The sequence below is a fragment of the Micropterus dolomieu genome, linkage group LG03 (assembly GCF_021292245.1).
Source record: "Micropterus dolomieu isolate WLL.071019.BEF.003 ecotype Adirondacks linkage group LG03, ASM2129224v1, whole genome shotgun sequence".
NCBI lineage: Eukaryota > Metazoa > Chordata > Actinopteri > Centrarchiformes > Centrarchidae > Micropterus > Micropterus dolomieu.
Genome location: NC_060152.1, coordinates 1,409,363 through 1,434,008, shown reverse-complemented (window position 1 = coordinate 1,434,008; position 24,646 = coordinate 1,409,363). Strand labels below are relative to the sequence as shown.

At 42.4% G+C, this 24,646-nt stretch overlaps 1 protein-coding gene across 3 annotated transcripts in view; it reads left to right on the top strand.

Moving 5' to 3' along the window:
* The window catches only part of LOC123968151 (DENN domain-containing protein 4B-like), an 89,571-nt gene extending 67,029 nt beyond the window's left edge, over positions 1–22,542 (top strand). For all 3 annotated transcript variants that reach the window (XM_046044688.1, XM_046044689.1, XM_046044687.1), the window contains exons 22-29: positions 4,961–5,065; positions 5,198–5,373; positions 9,514–9,670; positions 9,753–9,992; positions 11,747–11,843; positions 11,962–12,127; positions 13,569–13,627; positions 15,467–22,542. In XM_046044688.1, coding sequence (XP_045900644.1) covers positions 4,961–5,065; positions 5,198–5,373; positions 9,514–9,670; positions 9,753–9,992; positions 11,747–11,843; positions 11,962–12,127; positions 13,569–13,627; positions 15,467–15,612 — 1,146 coding nt within the window. In that variant the 3' untranslated portion in view covers positions 15,613–22,542. The remainder of the gene's footprint in view (positions 1–4,960; positions 5,066–5,197; positions 5,374–9,513; positions 9,671–9,752; positions 9,993–11,746; positions 11,844–11,961; positions 12,128–13,568; positions 13,628–15,466) is intronic.
* The last annotated feature ends 2,104 nt before the right edge of the window (positions 22,543–24,646 follow it).

Genomic DNA, 24,646 nt, shown 5'->3' with positions numbered 1-24,646 from the left:
GTGGTCTGATATCACTATTGCTTGGTATTCACATTTACTGACTCTAGAAAGTAAACCATTATCAACAAAAAAATAATCGATTCGAGAATATGTTTTGTGAACCGGTGAATAGAAGGAGTAGCCTCTGCGCCCAGGATTCTGAAAGCGCCAAACATCAGTCATTCCGTAAGTTTTAAGAAGCTGATTAAGTACTACTGTTGAACGAGTTAGTTGCATGGTCTTGGGTGAACTGCGATCCAGTGAGGGCGACAGTACACAATTAATATCTCCTCCTAATATGACATGATGTGTATCTATATCAGGTATTCGAGAGAAGAGGCTGGTAAAAAATGCACTGTCATGCCAGTTAGGTGCGTGCACATTCGCCAGAACTACTGGGGTATTGTTCAGTCTGCCCACTACTATTATATAACGGCCAGCGGAGTCAGCATCAACTTTTGACATTACAAATGGGATAGTCTTTTTGATCAAAATAGCTGTTCCCCTAGATTTAGAATGAAAAATAGAGTGGAAAATTTGTCCCACCCATCCTCCTCTAAGTCTAAAATGGTCAGATGTGTTCAAATGGGTTTCTTGCAGGAAGGCGATATCTGCATTCAGCTCCTTAAGGTGTGAGAGTACTTTTCGGCGTTTCACTGGGTGATTTAGAGATTTAACATTCCAACTAACAAGGTTTATCTGGCAAGTACCCGATACATCAGTGTGAGTGTTCATTTATATTAGTGTTAAGTATTTATAAATTATGGTAGTACGGATCCAGCCTAAGTAACATATGTGCAATGTAAACAGAAGAGAGCTCCTTCCCTAACCCAGAGTTAGCATAACAAAAAATAGGATCAATCAATTTAGTGCAACAGTAATTTCCCCAGTCACCAACTAGAACATGGTGAAAAAATAACCCCTCGCAAATAACAAATCCTATCATAAGTGCTTTTTTAAAGAACTCTAGCTCTGCAGCTTGCTCTGCACAAAGATGTTAATTAAATATTTTAATATAACCCCAATATTTCAAATTAAAATAGAAAAACAAAGAAAGAGTGGTGCTTTTTATCTCCTAACAGACCTTAAGACTGGTAAAACATAATAATAAAGAAGCATAAAAGAAATTAACTGTAGTCCCATATCAACAAGCCTGTTATATTTTGCATTGTTGTTTATCAAACTTAAGTTCGTGCACTCATCAAAAAGACAGTCTGCTGACAATAGAGACAAAAAAAAGAAAAGAAAAAGCGAAGCTAAGCCACCTCACGCAGAATGTTGTCCTTTACATACGTCATGGCCTCCGTTGCATCTTGAAACTGCTTATCCGTCCCATTGTACGTGATCCGAAATTGGGCTGGATGTAGGAGACCATATCGGACCCCCTCTCGACCTCGAAGAAGTTTACGGACCTCGTTAAGCGCCGACCTGGCGCGGGCTACACTCGGTGGATAATCAGGAAAAATGAGTATGGTTGAGCCGTTATGTTGTAGCGGGCCAGATTCCCGTGCGAGGCGAAGGATTTCGACACAATCTTGATAATAGTGCAATTTTGCTATAATCGCCCTTGGTTTGCCATCCATCCGTTTCGCCTGTAAAGTGCGGTGGGATCTGTCAATCAGCACGTCTTTATCCATTTTAAGAACTTTTTTAATCAGCCTTGAAACAGAAGCAGGGGTGCTGGAGCCATCTTCCTCAGCTACATTCATAATGCGGATGTTTGACCTCCGCATACGGCCTTCCATGTCCAAACATTTTTCCTGTAGATTTTGAACATTTCCCTCCAGCTTGCGCACAGAGTTTTGTAGCTCCGTGACATCATCCGAACATCCTGAGAGTCCTCTTTCCATGTCCGACACAGTTGTTTTGATCACTTCCAGTTCTGACCGAAAAGCTGATGTGTTGTTGGCTATCTCCTGCCTAACTGCTTGCAGCTCTGATCTGACTCCATCAAACTCTTTAGCCATGATTGATCTTAACTCGGTTTGGAAAAGTGTGGTCATCTCCGATTTTATAGAGGACAATAACTCTTCCTTCATCTCCGTCGTCATATCAGTTTGTTCTCGAGTTTGTTGAGCTTGTTCAGCTTGTTCAGCAATCTCAGGTGTCGTGTTAGTTACGTTGCTAACACTAGGTGTGTCGGTGCTCGTCTTGTTAGCAGAGGCCTTGCGCGTATATTTGTATTTGCGCAGGTTGCTCGCCATTTACATTTATCAGGAAGTAAATCGTCTTCGAAGATGCAGAACAGTCTTGGGTAGTCTTTTTGTATCACACAATTTACCAAAGCACCATTTAAAAGGGTAAAAAATACAATTTTATGCAGAGCTCTCTAAACTTGCAACCTACTCCATTGCCTGCTCGCTAGCCAAGTCAGAGACCGTCTTTTTTAACTTGTCTATTCAAAAATCTATTTGCGCATATTGTAATCAAATATCTTCCCACAATTAAACCTCAATTGTCAAAACAGGTATACCGTTCTTAGTTTTAAGCATTTGATAAAAGGAAAACAATTGTCAGTAGTTAAACCTTAAGGTTAGCATTTCCTAGGAATCACATCAGATGAGAGGAACTTAACTAGCTTCCTGGATAATATTGGTTGTTACACATTCTTACTTAGAGAATATAAGCAAGATACACGAATGGCATCAGATTATGAACAGGTAAATACAGAGTGACATTTAAACGGCATTTCAGAACGATGGCATGTAATACTTATTTTGTCCACTTGGTGGAGCTCTGGTTCCATGACAATAGCTTTGATTATTCTGTAAACAATCCTTTGCTCGGATCTGGGGAATTTAGTGATTTAACATTAGAATCGAGCTGGAAAATTAATCAAGTTCTATAGGATGACATTTCTCTATCATCATTTCTAAAGGAAGTGTCATAAAGTGTTGGGAACAAAGCATTGGTTACAACATAAAATGAAGAAATGTCAGGGATCCTTGCTGAAAATTAAAACACTGCAAAATTAACTTACTTAGATTCTTTTCAACAACAATATCAACAACAACATGGTAACATAACTACTCAAATGGAGTGGAGAGACCTGTTAAGTAACTTAAAGATTATTTAATTAAACAAGGTAATGCTTTTTGAGGAGACAGTACTCCTTGTTTACACAAAGGAATTCTGGGCTGTCCTCCTCTGGTGTCCTGGAGTTTCTCACGAATTCACATCTGGGCATGAAGAGGAGAATATCCTTTGATGTGAGGTAATTAAACAAAGAGAAAGGTCAATTGCCATGGTTACGTGTGGGGGGGGGCAGTTTAGGGTTTCCTGCCCTCTCTTAAAAAGAGTTCTGATAGGCTGTTCAGGAGAAAGCTAATTTCTGGTTAGTGTTTCTTTGTCATTTTAACAGTCAGGCACCGAGCGTTATCTCGCTGCTGCCAAAGGTGCCGAACTGCCCAGAAACAGCACTTAGGGAAAGCAAACCTTTCACCTCCTCCTTTGGTCGCTTCAGCTGTCTGTTGAGGGTTGATATCTCAAACCCCTTCCTTTTCTTTCGCTCAGGGAGAGAGAGAAAGACTTTGGGATCTCCAAATGTATTTGATATAAAATGAACAAATCCACACTGGTTTGGACACTTGTCCAAACTACACTTAGAACAGGCCGATAGTGAAAGCTGTCCTGTACTGGGCTATAAAACCTTTTCCTAAATGGATTGTGTTAATAAAATAATTCCTGTCTCAACAACTGAACATATTTGCTGCTGGAAGGTGCAACTTTTTCAGCCATCTGTAAACAGAGAGAGTGAAAGAGAATAAGCATGTGTATTTTACCTTACACATAATCTGCCGTAATTTCAACGTAGCATATTCACATCTAAGGTTAGCAAGTCATGAATGTTTTCAGGAGAGGAGAAGTGATTGGGTCTGTTGTTGTTATAATTATTCAAGTCATGTAATTAACGTGACAAGGACCAACTCGCCACTAACACAGCCCTCTGCTGTTTCTACATGCTGCGCAGACTCCGGTTGGCTCTTTTGTGGTTTTTGTGGCGCTGCAGTGTTGTTTACAGAGGAGCTGCAGAGCTCCCTCTGTTGGGCAAACTATGCAATTTTTTTTAATAGTTTAAAGGGTGGTGATGGCGCAATGGATAAGCTGCCTGCCTTTGGTACCCGGGTTCAATCCCCCACTGTGACCCATCCACCATTGTGTCCCTGACCAAGACACTTAACCCCTAGTTTCTCCAGAGGCGTGCGACTTCTGACATGTATAGCAATTGTAAGTCGCTTTGGATAAAAATGTAAATGAATAAATGTAATGTAATAGTCATATCTGCTGTTATCGGCCTATAATAGCGGTTGGACTATACACACGATAGTAGGCTTCCTGTTGGTTTGAATGGTGTTTACACCAGAATTGAACGGCTCCAGAGTTCACTTGACTGTGATCCGAAAGTCTCACACCAACCCAACAACCGCACCAAGGGGGGTAAACGCCCCAGGGTTCAGTTCTACTAGACTGAACAAGGCTGGTGTGAACCCGCCCCAAGGCTTTATGAAGCACAGACATTTGATTTGAGAAATTTAACTGCACTATTAGGAAACATGTCACCGTCTTTCTGTTTGGGAATAATGAAATGATGAGTAATAATGAAAACACTGGAACTCAAAGATAACACTGCAGCTCTGGTAAGGTTGTTGCATACAAAATAAGTGGCATCTCTTTTTAATACAATTTCACAGGAATAAAAACAAAACGCAGACTGCCACAGCTCCTGCAGCGTCTGAGTCTTGTCAAGTTCCTTCTTCCTCTGGAGATTATTGGATCTGCAGTGCTAAACTGTCAGCAGCCCTCATAGCATAGTTCTGCCTTTAGTCCAGCAACAGAATTTCTGAAGCTGTGAATCCAGAAGAGTTTTGATTCATCCGATAATATTTGTCAAACAGAATTATGTTTTCAGGTACTTTTCCTCTGTGGTGATGTATGCACAGTTGTTTGCTAAATAATCTGGTTCCATGTTGTCTTTTCTCAGAGTTCGTTGTCTGTAGGAAGTGACCTCGACTTGACGGACATGCCCAGTCCAGCCTATCCTCTGCGTAGGTCCTGGGACGCCAATCAAGAGGGGACAGGGCTCGAGGTAAATGCTTGTCAGCTACAGTGCAGTACAGTACAGTTGTGTCCTTGATAGGTCTGTTGTTGTTGTTAACTCCTCCCTTCCCTCAGCGTTGACATCACCGCTGACTGCTCTCTCCCCTCTCTGTGTGTCCAGGTGTTGATGTCCAGCTGCTCTCTGTGTCGCAGCTGTAACTCGCTGGTTTATGACGAAGAGATCATGGCTGGCTGGACGTCAGACGACTCCAACCTGAACTCGTCCTGCCCGTTCTGCTGCGCCTCCTTCGTCCCCTTCCTAAACGCCGAGATCTGCGACCTCGGACCCCTCAGCAGGTATGGACTTTCATCAGGGAACCAGATCTGTCTTTACGTTATGCAACTCCTTGATGGTTTCCTGTGACACGTAAAGACGTACTGGTACAGACCCACCCACCCCCCAGGACTAACACTGGGCTGTGAGGTGATTTTGTGTAGTGGCCACACTCTGCAGGATCACGTAATGCAGACTGGCCCCAAAATTGTTCAGAAAAGCAGCGTTAATGATGAATACGTTACTCTTAGTGTCACAAACAGCAAAATCATTTTCAAGAGCCAACAGCTGCAGCATTATTCTTTTTCTTAACCTTTTTTTTATTCAGGGAGCTTCAGTGAGAGCAACCTCATTTGCAGGAAGGCCCTGATCACATTCACACTGTTACACATTCACACCTGGAAGCTCCCCAGTGCAACGGCAGCCTGGTCTGCTGGAGCAGTTTGGGTTATGGGCCTTGCTCAAGGGCACCTCAGTGGTGTTAAATGAGGGAGGGTAAGCACTGCTTGATGTCTGTGAAGGTTCTCAGTCATCCAAGTCATAGTTATCCAACGAAGGTTGAGGTCAAGGGCAACTGGACTTGATTGAAGATACTAGAAGACGTTTCATCCCTCATCCAAGAGTCTTCTTCAGTTCTGACTGACTGATAGGGAAACTAAGCTACAGTATTTAACCTAAGTGGGATCGAGGAGGAGAGGCCCTGCCCGTAAGAAGCCCGGGGCCCCCGTCTGGAGCCAGGCCCAGAGGGAGGGCTCGTCGGCGAGCGCCTGGTGGCCGGGTTTGCCATGGAGTCCGGCCCGGCACAGCCCAAAGAAGCAACATGGCACCCCCCTCTCCATCCTTTGGACCCACCATCCATCGGAAGATCCGCAGGGGTCGGGTGCGCTGCCACATGGGTGGCAGTGAAGGTCAGGGGCCTCGACGGACCAGACCCGGGCAGCAGAGGCTGTCTCTGGGGACGTGGAACGTCACCTCTCTGTGGGGGAAGGAGCCGGAACTTGTGCGGGAGATGGAGTGCTACCAGTTAGATCTGGGGCTGACCTCCACGCACAGTCTCGGCTCTGGAACCGTACTCCTTGATAGGGGATGGACATTATTCTTCTCCGGAGTTGCTCAAGGTGTGAGGCGCCAGGCGGGCGTGGGGATACTCACAAGTCCCCAGCTGAGCGCCGCTACGTTGGAGTTTACTCCCTACGCCTTCGGGTAGTGGTGGTGGGGGGGGGGACTCTGACTGTTGTTTGTGCATATGCACCAAACAGCAGTTTAGAGTACTCGGCCTTCTTGGAGACCCTGAATGGAGTTCTGTGTGGGGCTCCAGTAGGGGACTCCATAGTTCTGCTGGGAGACTTCAACGCGCATATGGGCAATGGTGGAGATACCTGGAAAGGCGTGATCGGGAGGAACGGCCCCCCTGATCTGAACCCAGGGGGTGTTTGTTGTTAGACTTCTGTGCTAGTCATGGATTGTCTATGACGAACACTATGTTCGAGCAAAAGGATGCTCATAAGTGTATATGGTACCAGAGCACCCTAGGCCGAAGATCGATGATTGATTTTGTAATAGTTTCATCTGATTTGAGGGTGCATGTTTTGGACACTCGGGTGAAGAGAGGGGCGGAGCTGTCAACTGATCACCATCTGGTGGTGAGTTGGGTCAGGGGGTGGGGGAAGACTCTGGACAGACCTGCCCAAACGGGTAGTGTGGGTGAACTGGGAACGTCTGGAGGAGGCCCCTGTCCGTGAGATCTTAAACTCAAACCTCCGGCGGAGTTTTTCTGGCATCCCTGTGGAGGTTGGGGACATTGAACATGAGTGGGAAATGTTCAAAGCCTCTATTGCTGAAGCCGAAGCGGAAGGCTGTGGTCTTAAGGTCTTAGGTGCCTCAAGGGGCGGTAACCCTCGAACACCATGGTGGACACCGGTGGTCAGGGAAGCCGTCCGACTGAAGAAGGAGGCCTTCCGGGATTTGTTGTCTCAGAGGACTCTGGAGGCAGTTGTAAGACACCGACGGGCCCGAAGGGCTGCAGCCTCTGCTGTGGCAGATGCAAAGCAGCGGGTGTGGGAGAAGTTCGGAGAAGACATGGAGAGTGAGTGAGAAAGTGTTTCTGGAGAACGGTCCGCCATCTCAGAAGGGGGAAGCGGGGAAGCGTCCAAGCTGTGTACAGTAAGGATGGGACCCTGTTGACCTCAGCTGGGGAGGTAATTGGGCGGTGGAAGGAACACTTGGAGGAACTCTCCGACTGACTCAGCTGGAGGCTGATGAGGGTTTCTCGTCAATTTCCCTGGAGGAAGTCACTGAGGTAGTCAAACAACTCCACAGTGGCAAAGCCCCAGGGTTTGATTGATGAGATCCGCCCAGAAATGCTAAAACCTTTGGGTATGGAGGGGCTGTCTTGGATGACACGCCTCTTTTAACATTGCGTGGAAGTCGGGTACAGTGGCCAAGGAGTGGCAGACTGGGGTGGTGGTTCCCCTATTCAAAAACGGGGACCAGAGTGTGTGCCAGTTACAGGGGTATCACACTTCTCAGCCTTCCCAGTGAAGTCTACTCCAAGGTGCTGGAACGGAGGGTTCAGCCAGTAGTCGAACCTCAGATCGAAGAGGAACAATGCGGTTTTCGTCCTGGTCATGGAACAACTGACCAGCTCTTTACTCTCACAAGGATCCTGGAGTGGGCTTGGGTACGTATGCCCATCCAGTCTACATGTGTTTTGTAGATCTGGAGAAGGCGTATGACTGGGTCCCCCAGGATGATACTGTGGGAGGTGCTGCGGGAGTATGGGGTGAGGGGGCCCTTCTCAGGGCTATCCAATCCCTGTACAAGAGCTATGTCAGGGTACTTGGCAGTAAGTCGCGCTTTGTCATCAATCCTGTTTGTGATATTCATGGACAGGATATCGAGGCATAGTCGTGTCGAGGAGGGGCTGCGGTTCGATGGGCTTGGGATCTCATCACTGCTTTTTGTGGATGATGTGGTCCTGATGGCATCATCGGTCCGAGAACTTCAGCTCTCACTGGATCGGTTCGCAGCAGAGTGCGAAGCCGTTGGTATGAGGATTAGCACCTGTAAATCTGTGGCCATGGTTCTCAGCAGGAAACCGGTGGAGTGCCAACTCCAGGTAGGGAAGGAGTCCTTACCCTAAGTGAAGGAGACTTGAACTCCTTGGGGTCTTGTTCATGAGTGAGGGGAGATGTAAGGCAAAGCTCTCGATCTACCGGTCAATTTTCGTTACTACCCTCACCTATGGTCATGAAGGCTGGGTCATGACCGCCTTGGGATCCCCCAGTCAGAGCTGATTAATGTGGCTCGGGAAAGAGAAGTTTGGGGTCCCCTGCTGGAGCTGCTGCCCCCACAACCCGACCCCGGATAAGCGGAGAAATGGATGGATGGATGGATGGGATCGTCAATACCGCTGGCTTGTTAGTGCTCCTGGTTGTGGTAACAACAGTCGTCATGGTCGTTAGAGCCACCCGTGGCCAAGTCTGAACAACCATCGTTGGTATCTTTACCTGAGGCCAAGAGGAAATGCTTGTTCAGTTTCCTGGGAAGTGATGGGTGGGGGATAAGTGGTGGCACAGACCCCCTCCTCTGTTCAGAGACTGCTTCTCAACCCGGGTGTTTAATCTATTTTGAGTGCATAAGATCTTTAACACTGACAGGTATGGCAAAACGAAGGGCGCTACCTATGAGTGCCCGGGTGGTTTATTTGTAATGAATTGATGTCAAGTGAGCAAACAAGCTGGCAGATATTTTGGTGGGTGGCAATCACGGTCAAATGATGGCGGTAATGATCCGTCCAGTTACAAGTCGCTATAGAAAAAGAAGTTAGAGAAACTATCGTATTTTGTAATAGTCATTTCCAGTAAGTACTCCACATCTGTGTTCGAACACTACCCTGTTGAAATGTACACACTACGCAAGTGCATAATGTACACAGGGTGCTACTTCTTGGTGTACTAACAGAAGTATCTGAATTGAGAAACACCTCTGGCCTTCAGATTTAGACATGGCTTTCCTTTTTGTGTCACCCTCATGACAAACTTTTGTTCCCCAATAGTTGGTAAGGATCTAACACTCAGCCCCTTTTCTTCAGACAGTAATATTGAAATAATAACAATCAGCTGACGTCACTTCCATTTTAAATGTTCCTCTGTTTCCCTCAGTGCGGAGCGCAGCAACTGGAACACAGAGGACGAGGTGGAGAGCGCGATTCGTCCCCCCAGCAGTCAGGAGGCATCCCTGCAACACCAATGTAATGGTCTGAGCGAAGACTCCAGCTCCGAGACCAGCAGCTACTCCGAGAACAGCAGAACTACCACGGTAACTCACAGTCCATTAATACTTTGTCTTTGTTTTTCTTAGCGTTCCGCTGACAGTCTCCCCCCCCCCCCCGCCCCTTTAGGGTTCGTCAGTAGGCGGGGCTCCCCAGGTGACCGTGGCCTACGTGAGCCCTCTGGTTCTGAGGAAGGAGCTGGAGAGTCTGCTGGAGAATGAGGGCGAGGCGGTCCTGGCCCAGCCTCAGTTCTTGGAGAACCACTCCATCATCTTCTGGAACCTGGTCTGGTACTTCCAGCGCCTCGGTCTGCCGAGTAACCTGCTGCAGCTGGTTAGAGCCTCACCGCTGGTCAGCCAGTTCACACAGGTAAACACACAGTCTGATGCTACAGCACAGACACAAGTTCCATTTTCCAACACTTATATCTTAGTTTGCAGGGCTTTGTTTATCAAAGTGTATAAAGTTACAGCAACTTGGATGTTTTCAGCTTAAAAGTCAACAAGAATTTGCCATATTTTAAGATAGATAACCATCTATCTTAAAATATGTCAAATTCTTCAATGAAATAAATTAAAAGGTACACACAGTCAGCTTTTGTTGTTGAACTTGTTCATTTGCTCTAAGACTAAAGAGGTCCACATTTTAGCTTCATTACACTGGCTCCCAGTACGTTTTAGAATAGACTAAAATTTTATTGATTATTTTTAAAGCTCTTCATGGCCTCTCTCCCTGTTATTTCTCTGACCTTCTAGTCCCATACACACCAGCACATAGCTTGAGATCCCCAGGCAGAGGTCTGTTGTCTGTTCCAGAGTCTCGACTGAAAACTAAAGGGGACAAAGCGTTTGCTCTGGAACAGCCTGCCCTTAGAAATCAGGGTGGCTGAGTCAGTGAACCCTTCTTAAAACATATTTTTATAGAAGAGGCTTTCCTGATTTTAGTTTATTTTAATTATATTATTATTTTATTATATTATTATATACTATTTTTCTTCTAACTGTATTTCAGTTTCATAACGTTCTTCCTGCTTTACCGTGTATCTTATTTAGTTTGCTGTGTTTTCTGTTCTTTGCTCTTGTGAAAGCACTTTGTAACATAGTTTTGAAAAGTACTCATTAAATGAAGATTATTATTTTGACTGTGAAACAGATTGGCTGTAGTACTGAAGTATATCAATGCCAAAACCTTGAGCTCATTTCAAGTTGAGGTGTGTGTGGACAGCTGCAGAACAAAAGGCAGAGAGATTTTATTTGAAAGAGCTCGAAACATATTAAAACAGCTGGAAAAAAGCACTCATAATCTCAAAAGAATGCTTAGTGGACTAACAGACGATGTATTACATCACTTCTAAAATAAATAATAACAGGTTTCTTTCTGGAAGTCTTCCAAAAAAAGAGATACAGCTTCAACATTTCTGTTACAGCTTGCCCAAAATACAAACAACTAAACTTGATAAACCAGGATGACCAAAAATAGCAAAACCAGAAACCCTATTTTTTGGACAACATTTGGCAGAAATAAAATACAGAAAGGTGTAGGGTTGGGTATGGTTTAAATTTTATTGATTCTGATTACGATTCTACTTACTGAATCTCCGTTCTGGTTCCTTCACCACAGATGTAGTCAGCGCTCGGTGACCTTCCTCCTCGCTCATCTCCCCCTTCATGGCTGAAGTGAAAGGAGTCTCAGTCCTAGAGTGCCATCTCTGGGGACTCGTCTCTAAGAGAAATATCTATTGAATCATTTGTAGCCATCACTGGTTTCCCTTCAGTATAAAAGGTGTTTTGTACCTGAGACGTTGCTACTGTTAGCGTTAGCTGGATCTGGGGCGTCATTGTAGCTGGGAGAGCGCGACACATTGAACACGGTGAAGCGTTCCTTCAGATTCACACCGTGTTGAAGTAAAAGCTTCGTCATGTTGGAGCTGCTTCCTGCCTCGCACCAAACCTCCTTACTGCAGCTGGTGCATTTTTCAGAATCCAAACGCACGGGTCTTAACAAATCCACTGTTCTTAGAAATTTGCTAACATTTAGAACCGGTTCTTGATGCCCCAAACTTTGGAAAGGTGGGATGAGATAAAAGACACCAACACACTTCTCTCATCTTGTGCATTTCCTAGTTGGAGAGCTCAGCAGTGAGAGTGAGGCTCCTCTGGGACACCCTGACCCCCGACACAGACCAGTGGCCCCCCCTCTACATCCTCTGGAGGATCCACAGTAAGACAAACACGAAGCTTAAACTGATACACAGGAACAATGCTAGTGTTTTGAGGAAATTCTTATTAAGATTTAACCTCTGTAAACAATAATATTTAGTTTTCCCTTCTTCCACCAGGTGGCGTCCCAATGCGAAGCTTCAGCTGGCGGAGACACAGCCACCCGTTCACCCTGTCCTTCCTGGAGGAGGTGCTGCGGTGGGTCGGCATGAACGAGGTGCACAAAGCAATCACCCTCTTTCTGGACACGCTGGCCAAACATCCGGGTTCCCCCTGGACACAGAGGTGGGCGCTGAATGCTTATTTATGGAAATGTTTACTCCGTTGTCAAGTCCCCAAGAAATAGTTGTCCTTCTACAAGATTTTAATAGGTAAAATGTAAATGTGTTCATTAAAATATAATTTTAATAACTGGGCGGGGTAACTGGGCTGAACAATTGATACTAAATTATATCAAAATCGCAATATTTGTTAATGGTGATATGGATGTCAAACTACCATTTTAAATTAAATATTGTCAGACTGCAGAAATGTCCTGACCTACAGATCATAATCTACAGACTTAAGAAAACGCCTTTGTTTGGTACAGATCCTTTCAAAAATCACACCGTAATTCGTTTTAATGTGTTTTTCAATGAAAATGAAAATAATGATTTAAAAATGGTAATTCTCTCTAATATCACAAATCAGATCACAATTGCAAGATCAATTAAAATTTGACCTTCAAGGGCTGTTGTATAGGTAAAACATTTTTTACAGTAACGGGTGTTATATTCAGAGAATAAACTCGTAAAAGTTGTAAATCTATTTAAAAAAATGGACAAATTTAAGAGAAACAAACTGGAATATTCTGATATTATAAAATCAAAAATGTACGAGGGAAAAAGAATACTATAAATACTTCTCTTCAGATGTGCTTGTTTTATTAAAGGCTCTGTTCTTCAGTGGTTCTCTTTTACTTTTTCAAATCAAGGATTCCTAAACTGACGCAAATTAGACCACGGACCCCCAAAACATCATCTTTTATTGAAGCTAACCAAATTAGTTTTGGTGCCTAAACCTAACCAAAATGCATAAATACCACATTTTAAAAAGGCGCCTCATTTGGACTCTGAAGGTACCTCGGGCGTAAAATACCTACATTTTGTCAGACAAAACACAAAAACATGGAAAATTGTTTGAACTCCAGTCGGATAAGATTGTGTCTCAGGTGGCGTCAAACGTCTGGTCAGATTAATAATTCTCTTTACTTCTGATCTTATAGCTTCTCCTATACATCCATCGTCAACCGCTTATCCTGCGTACAGGGTCGCGGGGGGCTGGAGCCTATCCCAGCTGACATTGGGCGAAAGGCGGGGTACACCCTGGACAAGTCGCCAGTCCATCGCAGTGCTCTTATAGCTTCTGATTTAATTAAAAATTACACCATTTTATTTAGAAGTCTCAAAGTAATAAAAAAAAAATATATGGAATCCTGTCCTACAGCAACTACTCATTTGATACGATTTTGGATCGATGTTTTATTCTAGTGTGTATGGAACCCGCGACCAATATAGTTACACGTTCAGTCATTGATAATTATGAATGGAATAAAATAAATGATTCCCTATTTTATTGGGGACATACTGCCCTGTAATAAAAAATGTACGTTTGCTTACGATTAATAATGATGTTGTAGTTCTGTTTGTCTGTGAATCACAGTTTGTGTGGGTTTTGTGTTTGACAGGAGTTTGTACAGAGAGTTCCTCTTCCTCACGCTGGCAGCTATGGGCAAAGACCACGTCGGTAAGGATGCAACAGATTTATGTTTAGGATATATTATAATATATATAAAATACAAACATGTTACTTTATAAAAACAGAATAACGTTTACTGGGTAGTTTAAGGGTAGTGACACCAATTGTCATTGGAAAAATCACTACACTATAGTGATCACAACATAGGGTCACAAGCTGGCTCAGGTTTGGATCAATACAGTTCTGTGAAGAGAAACACTGTCAGACAACATGACTATAGCTCATATTGACTGTTAGACTGGGATATTTGGGAGAATTAGATATTCAGATTCACGTCACTCATGTCTGTATGGTAAATGGTTTGCTTAGCTTAGCATGAAGACTGGAAACTGGGAGCGGGTGGGAACTGCTAGCCTGGCTCTGTCCTCCAGAGGTAACAAAATCCACCTACCAGCACATGTAAAAACAGTAATTGACATCGGACTATTAATCACTTCTAAGCTGTAGACAGAAAGTTAAGGTGCCAAGTAAAGAAATTGTCCGCCATATAAGCCATATAAGCCGCCGTAAAATGGCAAATTACTGTTTTTAGAAGATGGGAGAGTTGTATGTTGGTGTGTGTGGGTCTGTATGAGTTGTTTGTTGATTTGAGTTGTATAACTCAATAAAATATTTGAATAATAAAGTAATTGGAAGAAATGCTGCAGCATTCATTTTGCAGCGCAGAGCTATGACTTCAGTCTTTCGTGTCACGAAATGGGGTGAAAACGAGAGGACTGTCCCTAAAGCATCGTGCAGACTACACGATTTTCAGCGTCGACCGATGGCTGTGCTGTTCACACTACACAACTTGCCATCTTGTGAAAGTAGTCTTGAAGTCGTTGTGGCTGGATGTGGATGTCGAGTTGGCCGACTCCGGCAGATATTTGGCATGCTAGATATCTGGCTGGCGTTGGCGATGTGTCAGAAATGTGTTGGGGAGCCATTTTGATACGTCATTGAGTAGTTCACACATAACGATTGGCGACCGCTGATCAACCGCTGATTTACCCCCGATCACAGCCTGACGGTCGCCGAGCGGCAAATCGGGCTAAAAATCGTGTAGTGTGAACTAGGCCTAACTGGCCGTGGGAGCTTTAGCATAATTAGCATACTGACTAACTTTAATTAAAAGCCTAGTCCCAGGTAGACACGTCTCTTTTACTGGCCTGGTGTGGTTTCACTTTTTGTCAAATAAAAGCAGGTCTCAATTAGAGGCCTGGTCAGGTTTATATAAGTTCTTTGGCTGTATAAAATCTCTTAAGCCCTCCGGGTCCCCCTCTTGATCTGGATCTAAGCTTCTTGGATCTAAATATTTAAACTGCTATAACGTAGTAGTAGTAGTAGTAGTTGCTCTCTGCTCATAAAAATGAGCAAAACTGAAAAATGTACATAGTTCAAATAACTCGTTGAGGGTTGAGAAATATTTTGTTCATGTTTCTACATTAAGAAATCATTTGCATCAATATGTTTTGAGTGTTTATTTAGTCATATTTGATGGAACAACATGTCCAATTTTTGTATTACTTTAAATTCATGACACAATTTTAATACTATGATCAATTATTTTGGTTTATTGATTTACATAACCTTTAGCTTAGGTGGGACAGATGTGAACAACTATAGGCACTGGTGGACCATTTTCAAAGGGTTAAAAAGCAAGCCGTAGTGGCTGCTGTGTGATCAACATTTATGATACAGAACAACAGGAACAAATGCAGCGTGTAAAGACAGAAATAAATGTAATAATAATTCTCTCTCTCTCTCTCTCTCTCTCTCTCTCTCTCTCTCTCTCTCTCTCTCTCTCTCTCTCTCTCTCTCTCTCTCTCTCTCTCTCTCTCTCTGCAGCTGCATTTGATAAAAAGTACAAGGCGGCGTACTCACGGCTCAGCAGCACACTGGGTCGAGAGGAGCTCCGTAAGAAGCGAGCTCAGCCTCCCAGCCCCAAAGCCATCGACTGCAGACGCAGCTTCCACCCGTCGCTCGAATGCTGATCATCCAGGAGACGAACGTCCCTGATGACTCATGCAGCGTTCGTCCCTGTGAGGGGAAGAGGAGGAACAGCAAACCCATGATCCCTGCTGCCTTCACCTGCTTGTATTCTTCACCTCGCCGCTGCTCCCCAAGTGGATGTCGGAGTGACACGCTCCTCCCTGTCCTCCTTACCTCTGTTTGCCTCGTCGATGTGAATCCAGCAGCTATTTGTCTCCATTAAAGATCCTGAACGTTGATCCGGCTGCGGCAGACGGAGTTGCTCGTACAGAAACGCACATAAAGCGATAACACTCTGAGCTGAGATCAGTCCGTCAGGTGGAGTCCTGCATCGTCTGAAGGCAAAGATAACTGGCCTGAGCTCGGGTTCGTGCATGTCCAGAGGGCTCAGCTGTGTCGGTGCAAAGTTTTGGTTTTAACCTGTTTTTGGAAAAAATTCCCAACAAGATGATTCAAACCAGGACCTGAAAGTCCGTGCAAGCGCAGAGGGAATCTTCTGGACGATTGAAAGGGGGGAAATTTTAACCACAACATTGTAGGACATTAGATTAAATGATCAAGGAAGAGGTTTAGGATTTTAATAGGAGATTAAAAAGGCATGAAACACTCCAAATGCAACCCAAAAAGAAGCTGCAGACTTCAAACTCCAGGAAACTTTTCTTTGTGTAGCAGAGTGGTTTCTCTTTCTACAAGGGAATAAAGTCTGAAATCAATGTTCATTTTCAAGAAAGTCGAGGAAATAACCAAACAAGAAGCTGAGATTAACTAGACAAACTCCCTGAAACTTATGATCATTTGTTGGGAATCTAGAAGGCCGACAGCTCAATGTGAAGCTACTGAGAGTTGATCTCTCCCAGCATAATTAAAGAAGCGTTTTTTTAAAGTCAGAAGACATCCGTCATTCAACACCTGAGAAAACAAGAAGTCAAGACTTTTACGCTCCCTGAAACTACAGATCTTTTTGTTGGGAGCCTTCCCGAGGTTCAAAGACTGTCAGATAGTTTTTAATATGAAGCTACAAGATATTTTAAAGGAGCTTTTTCCAGTGTGATCATGATGGCCCCCTTATGCTTTTGGACATTGGGACTGAAAAAGACGGCGCCAACGTCTCAACATTTGTAGGACACATCAGCTTTGGTTGGAAAATAAGTTCAGCTTTGGACGGTCAGGTCAGAACTTGTTGTCCATCCATCCAAACACAGGAGGAAACTCTTAGTATCTCTGCATCTACAAGTTAATTATCGTCTTAGCTAGGTTCTTGATCACTGCCCACATCTCCCCAGTTTTTCCGATACTTCAAACAGGTTGTTGTGGACCGCTGTTTCCCCGGTTAGAGCCAATCAGAGCTTTGTAGGCGTCATATTTCTGTGCCAGACTATTATATATACAGTCTATGGCCAGAACCAGAAAGTCTTCCTCAGAAATGGTGGCAGGTGTGGATGAGATCTTTGCAGCTGTACAGGTTGTCATGAACCAGCTTCAAGTAACGACTCGTAAGTCAACATAATCCTTTTGATCGACATGACATTCGCTCCCTCTACCACCGCCTCTGTCCAGTGGAAATGACGGTAATGGGATGGATACGTAACCCTCCAGCTGATTGGTTAGAGCTAATATGTGAAAACAAATTGACTTCCGGTTGACCAATTCAGGAAAAAAATGTACGGTAGTCACGTGATGTTTGTCAGTTTAAAAGAAAATTTAAGTCAATAAAGTCGTAGATTTTTGTAACCGTCGAAGTACAAGACTGTGAAAATATATAATTACAAAGATATCAAAACCAAAAGATGCTTATGTGACGTCAAAACTTTCTCTCAATGAAGGAAGCTAACGTCACTGAAATTACTAAATCTCACATTACTGATGCTACTGATGTTACTAATGCAAATGTCAGTGAAGGTAACGTTATTAATGCTAACGTCACTGAAGCTAACATTGCTGAATCTCACGTTACTGAAGCTCACTTTACTTAAGCTATTGAGGTTTATGTTAATATTACTGAAGCTAACGTTACTGAAGCCAACATTACTAATGCTAATGTCACTGAAGCTAGCATTACTAATGCTAACATCACTTAAGCTAAAATCGCTGAAGCTCACTTTACTGAAGCTCACATTACTTAAGCTACTGAAGCTAACATTACTGTCACTCATATATTGTGCGAGACGAGAGATGTAGTTCGTTGAGAGGTTTCACACAAAATTAAATGTTGTTTTACAGTTTTCCAACAATCGACTTTGTTGACTTAAATTATCTTTTAACCTGACAAACGTCATGTGTGCAATTAAGGACATAATTCAAATGGGATAAAAAGATGAGTTGTCTCTCGCCGTTTAATACCTTACCTTTTTTACAAAATAAGGTCCCATGAGGCAGAAGGTAGAGACTTGGGCTCGTTATTCATCTATCAGTATAAATCACCAGAAAAACACAAAGATTGGACATGTTTGTGAAGCAATGCAATGTTTGTTTTTATTCATATTTCCCGCCCCATTCACTCATGCAACCCCTTAGATTTACCTTCATACCTCATGGCGGGGTCCCAACCCCTAGGTTGGGAAACCACTGCGTTAAGGAAGTGATTTCTTTAATAAAAGATTTAGCAGCTCGGAGTCGTTGAAAATTTCCAGCAGGATTGAGACAGCTTAGTTGAAGATGTGGTCTGGTTTCAAAGGGGAAACACCTGTTTTCCCATCTGCATCAACCATACATGAAAAAGGAAGTCAACACCACCGTCTCGGATTGGATCTGGTTCTTCTTCGGGACCAGGTAGAGGCTCACCTGCAAGACGCAGCAGTATAAAGCTGTACTTGTGTCGAAGTGTTGTTTGACATCAGCTTCTAGTTTTACCTTTCAATTTTCCACCTGGATGTTTTCTCAGAGTGGTTTTATGTGTGGAATTGAACAGTGCCGCCATCTTGGCTTATTTTGGACATAAGGATGATAGACAGAAATATGGGGGGAGTCAAAACTGTCTCACTGGTAACATACCGTATAAAAGCTTTTAGCAGCTGGAGACGTTCTAACTTCTGATTAATGTAAATTACTGCTGATGATGACTTCTGTTTCATAATGTAAAATCTGTATTATAGAAATTGTAGAGTTATTTATGACTTTGTGAGAGCTCATGTAATAATGGGAGTCTTCCAATTAAAGGACATTTTTCATCAGCAGGTTATCAAGAAATTAAGTCTGTCTCCCTCTTCTGCCCCATGGGACTAATTTTGGAAGAAATATGTAGGGTAGTCGACGGCGAGGGACAACTGTTTTGATCGCATTTTGAATTGAGTCCTGAATTACAAACATGTTTGTTAGTTTAAAAGATAATTTATGTAAAGAAAGTCGCAGTTTTTCGTAAAACTGAAGTATAGGACTGTGAAAATATGTAATTACAAAGACTACAAACCCAAAAGTCACGTATGTGACGTCATAACTTTTTCTCACAATAAATGATGCAAACGTCACCGAAGCTAATGCTACTGAAGCAAAGAGCTTCTATGTGAAGATGTGATATATAACCTAGTGGTGGTGATGGAGCAGTGGATAAGACACATGCCTTTGGTGTGAGAGACCCGGGTTCAAACACCCACCAATGTGTCCTTGAGCAAGACGCTTAACCCCTAGTTGCTCCAGAGGCATGCGAACTCTATCCTAGATCGGTAACGTTAACTCCGGCAACTGTGCTGTGAACCTAACCTCCTCGGGAGGACCTATAATATACCTCTATAGCCTACCGACATTTTGTCCCGTCGGGTTACAGCTTAATAAATATACCCTTCCTATTTAAAATTTAATGTAATGGGCTACAGCACTTTATCATTCATTAAGGCAATTCCTGTCTGGTAAATGATGAATGAGCAACGCTGTGTCGTAACTTAGTCTAATGTTAACGCATTGATCCTTCTTCCGGCACGCATTCATATTTTTAGCTTCACCCAATTTAAAATGGAGGCTCTGCCTTTATTTACCCGTTGCCATGGTGAAGTGAATAGTATCGGAGCTCCATTGCTGATGGCTTTTTTTCATCTCCACGCACGAGCTAGAATCAGGCTCCGCATAATAGAGTTGATTGAACTTATTCTGATCAGCTGTTCTGGAACCGAAAATTCACGAGTTTCCCACCTCAGGCTCAATCAACCCAGAGCTCAGGGAGAAGCTGCTTTCTGAAACAGGACCCAGGAGGCTTTGGATTAACCTAGCTAACGTTAGTAGCAAGCATTACAGCGCTAACATGTTGGTGGCAGTTAATTGTTTAATCCAACGACTCCTGCTACTTTTATTACATCTACAAATGGAAGCTCTTTGAAGTAAGATTTAGTGACGTTAGCTTCAGTAACTGAGAGAAACAGTGACGTCACACACGCGGCTTTTGGGTTTGTGGTCTTCTGTAATTACATATTTTCACAGTCTTGTACTTCAACAGTTTTATGAAAAACTGCAACTTTTTTGACTTTGATTATATTTTAAATAGACAAACATAGTATGTATTTCAGGACACAATTCAAACGGGATAAAAACATTAGTTATCTCTCGCTGTTAAATACTGTAAATGTTTTTCTACGGAATGAGGTCCCATGGTGGTCCACCAGAAAGGATGAGGGACGTATCTCCTCTTATCTATTCAATTGTGCAGGAGTTATAACATGCCCAGCTGCTAAAACGTTGGGAGTAATATAGAAAAATAAGTATTATGTTTGTTTTTCTTTTTGAATTAAAGGGAGTTAAGAAAATGTCTCAACTTCAGGGAGGGAACGGACACTGTGTATGTAGATGCTTAAGAAACCACGTGTTGTTTTCAGCTGTCTGGTTTGGGCTGAGAGATTTTTTAAATACACTGATTTTCTTATGGAAATGTAAACAAAACGTCACAGTCAAGTTGTTAAATGTTATAACTTAAGACCCTTTTTATCATAAAAACATAGAACAGCTGCGGGTTTCTTAGAAGAGACTGAAGGAAAAAGTGGAACCTATAGAAAATGATTTCACAAATTCTAAATATACAGTTTAAGCTGCATCTCACAGTCTTAATCAGCAAAGAAAGTTGCGAACTTCCACACTTACTGCAGGTCACGTGATGAAAGGTCCACTGGCTTTAGAAGACAGAGATGCAGCTAAAAACCAAAATGTAAGTGGACTTTTGAGCTCAGATTATTTTGCCCTAACACCAAGAATATCACAAAACACACACATTTTATTTTGGTCTTTCATGCAAAGCTACGAAACCTATACCTCAGCTGCGTTATGATTTAGATTTTGTGATGCCTCGAATGTTATGGTGCCATTTGAGATTTATATATGTACACTTTACATTTCTATTCACTGTAATGTCGATAATAATTCAGTTTAATGTGTCAGGGTACTGAAATGAGGTCATTCTAATGGTTTCTGTTCCCGACATTGTAGCCCAGGCTATTAATTGGATGTGTTGTTACCAGCAACTCAATGTTGAGTAATTTTTGTCGTGTTTCCAAAACCAGACACTCGGTAGAAAGCGACTCGCGGTGTCTGAGCGTCCTGTGGAGCATGCTCAATTTGTAGTCGGTCTGATTTGATTTACCTATCTACTTGACCAGTATGTCAGCTGACCCTTACAGCCTCCTGCTGTCCATCACTGAGCAGCAACCCCACCAATAACCGTATTGCTGCAGAGCATCTCGGCAGCAGGGATTTGAATCTTCAACTTTACAACCACCCCTGAAATACATTTGAATTAATAACTTTATTTATTCTGTAAAGCACCTTTCAAAAGAGTCAGTAACAGGAAATCAAATCCAGAATCTAAAATAACGTCTAATCAATACTTGCATCACTGCATCAATTTAAGAAGATGTTCAGCTGCTGTTTTTAAGTTGCTCTGTGAAGGAATAATGCAATTTCAGTAACTCAGATTTGACACCTCACTCTGACTCTGTTTCACCTCTCTGTGCGCGGTATAGATCAGAGAAATCTTCCTGAAATTGATCAGTGAGTTCAGGTTTAATAAGGGGAATTTATGCCTGGTTTAAACTTGATTTTTAAATCACCAGTAAACCTAATAAAAACAGGAAGTGTCAGTTGAGATGTACACTACCTGTCAAAAGATTTAGAACACCCCGTTTTTCTGTATGTAAATATAGATAGTTTAAGTCCGGTAAAAGAACACTTAAAAGGTACAAAAGTAAGCAGCAAACTGCCCAAGTTAAAAACAATGTTTACGTCACCAAAACAGACATTTTCATTCATATATATATATATATATATATAAAATTATTATTATTTTTTTTTTATATTAATGAAGGAAGACAGAGCAGCTGGTCATCTGTTGATCCTACAGAGAAGTAATGAGCAAAACTCCACCAATGTCTGTTTTGGTGACATAAAACGTTGTTAACTTTGAAAAGTTTTTCTAGTTTTTCCAGTGAAAAACCTTAGATGTGACAAAAGCAAGCAGCAAACTACCAAAGAAAAATGGGGGTGTTGTAAACCCATTGATTGGTAGTGTATATTAAGCGGTACAGTGATTGATTATCTCCGTTCCTTCCCTGCTGCAGCCAGATGCCCAGCAGCAAAACCGATCTGTATCTGCAAACTAATTTTGCGTGGAAATATTGACTGTTTACTGTTTAAATAATATATTTTTTACATGTGACAGTTGAGTTTTTTTTGTCTGCTGATGAGTGAATATTGTGTGTGAGTGACGGATGTTTTTTTTTCCCCCTCCCCTCAGTTTTTAATGCACCGGACTGCAGTTCACTCAGTTTCAATTTAAGGGAATTTGACTTGAATTTGGTTGTTTTATTCATTAGGTGGTTATTGTCAGAGCCGAGAAGTGTATTTAAAAATAGATAATTGTGTTTGCTGTTGTAATTTATATATGGCTGTGTTCGGCTGTAAATGTTTGTTTTTTTTTAAGAAAACACAAAAATAAAAAACAGGGATGAGCCCTAAATGTCTGATTTTGTTGTTTATAAAGGATTTTTATTTTATTTGTTCATTTATATATAATTATTATAATTAGCAGACCCAAGTAAATTAACCTGCATTTACCTCCTCATCCTGCACCTTCACTGAGTCGTGAAGTTCCGCTGAGTTAGTGCAATCCAAACTGGAAATCAGACAAGCTTGCCTTCAAAATAATTAAATATATATAAATAAAATAAAATATAAATAAAAATGTATATAGCGCTTTAAAATGTATTCAAAGGCACTTTACAAGGTAAAAAATATCAAGTAGAGATTATGAGAAAATATGTACAGGTGCTGGTCATATAATTAGAATATCATCAAAACATTTATTTATTTCAGTAATTCCATTCAAAAAGTGAAACTTTGATATTATATTAATTCATTAAACACAGACTGATATATTTTAAATGTTTATTTCATTTAATTGTGATGATTAAACTGACAACTAATGAAAATCCCAAATTCAGGATCTCTGAAAATTAGAATATTACTTAAGACCAATACAAAAAAAGGATTTTTAGAAATGTTGGCCAACTGAAAAGTATGAACATTTAAAGTATGAGCATGTACAGCACTCAATACTTAGTTGGGGCTCCTTTTGCCTGAATTACTGCAGCAATAATAATAATAATAATAATCCTTATTTGTAGAGCACTTTTCAAAAACAAGTTACAAAGTGCTTTAACAAGTGTAAAGAATAATACAAAAAAAAAATAATAAAAAGATAAGAGCATGAAAATTTTATATAAAATTAGTAAAATAAAATAAAAGGGATAAAATAAAGTCAAATAAGATCAGGAAAAGCTCTCCTATAAAAGTATGTTTTAAGAAGGGACTTAAAAGAGTTCACTGACTCAGCCGCCTTGATTTCCTCGGGCAGGCTGTTCCAGAGCCTCGGGGCCCTGACAGCAAACGCTCTGTCCCCTTTAGTTTTCAGTCGAGACTCTGGAACAGACAACAGACCTCTGCCCGAGGATCTCCAGGTACTTGCTGGTGCGTATGGGACTAAAAGGTCAGAAATATAACAAGGCGAGAGGCCATGAAGAGCTTTAAAAGTGATCAATAGAATTTTAAAGTCAATTCTAAAACATACTGGGAGCCAATGTAATGAAGCTAAAATAGGAGTAATGTGGTCATATTTCTTTGTTCTGGTTAAAAGCCTGGCAGCTGAGTTCTGGACAGTCTGGAGTCGTTCAATAGATTTTTGGGTTAAACAGGTGAAAAGGCTGTTGCAATAATCCAGGCGTGATGAGATGAAGGCGTGTAAATGCGGCGTGGCATGGAGTCGATGAGTCTGTGGCACTGCTCAGGTGTTATGAGAGCCCAGGTTGCCCTGATAGTGGCCTTCAACTCTTCTGCATTGTTGGGTCTGGCGTATCGCATCTTCCTCTTCACAATAACCCATAGATTTTCTATAGGGTTAAGGTCCGGCAAGTTTGCTGGCCATTTAACAACAGGGATACCATGGTCCTTAAACCAGGTACTGGTAGCTTTGGCACTGTGTGCAGGTGCCAAGTCCTGTTGGAAAATGAAATCTGCATCTCCATGTTGGTCAGCAGCAGGAGGCATGAAGTGCTCTAAAACGTCCTGGTAGACTGCCGCGTTGACCTTGGACCTCAGAAAACACAGTGGACCAACACCAGCAGATGACATGGCACCCCAAACCATCACTGACTGTGGAAACTTTACACTGGACTTCAAGCAACGTGGATTCTGTGCCTCTCCTCTCTTCCTCCAGACTCTGGGACCTTGATTTCCAAAGGAAATGCAAAATTTACTTTCATCAGAGAACATAACTTTGGACTCTCAGCAGCAGTCCAGTCCTTTTTGTCTTTAGCCCAGGCGAGACGCTTCTGACGCTGTGTCTTGTTCAAGAGTGGCTTGACACAAGGAATGCGACAGCTGAAATCCATGTCTTGCATACGTCTGTGGTTCTTGAAGCACTGACTCCAGCTGCAGTCCACTCTTTGTGAATCTCCCCCACATTTTTGAATGGGTTTTGTTTCACAATCCTCTCCAGGGTGCGGTTATCCCTATTGCTTGTACACTTTTTTTCTACCACATCTTTTCCTTCCCTTCGCCTCTCTATTA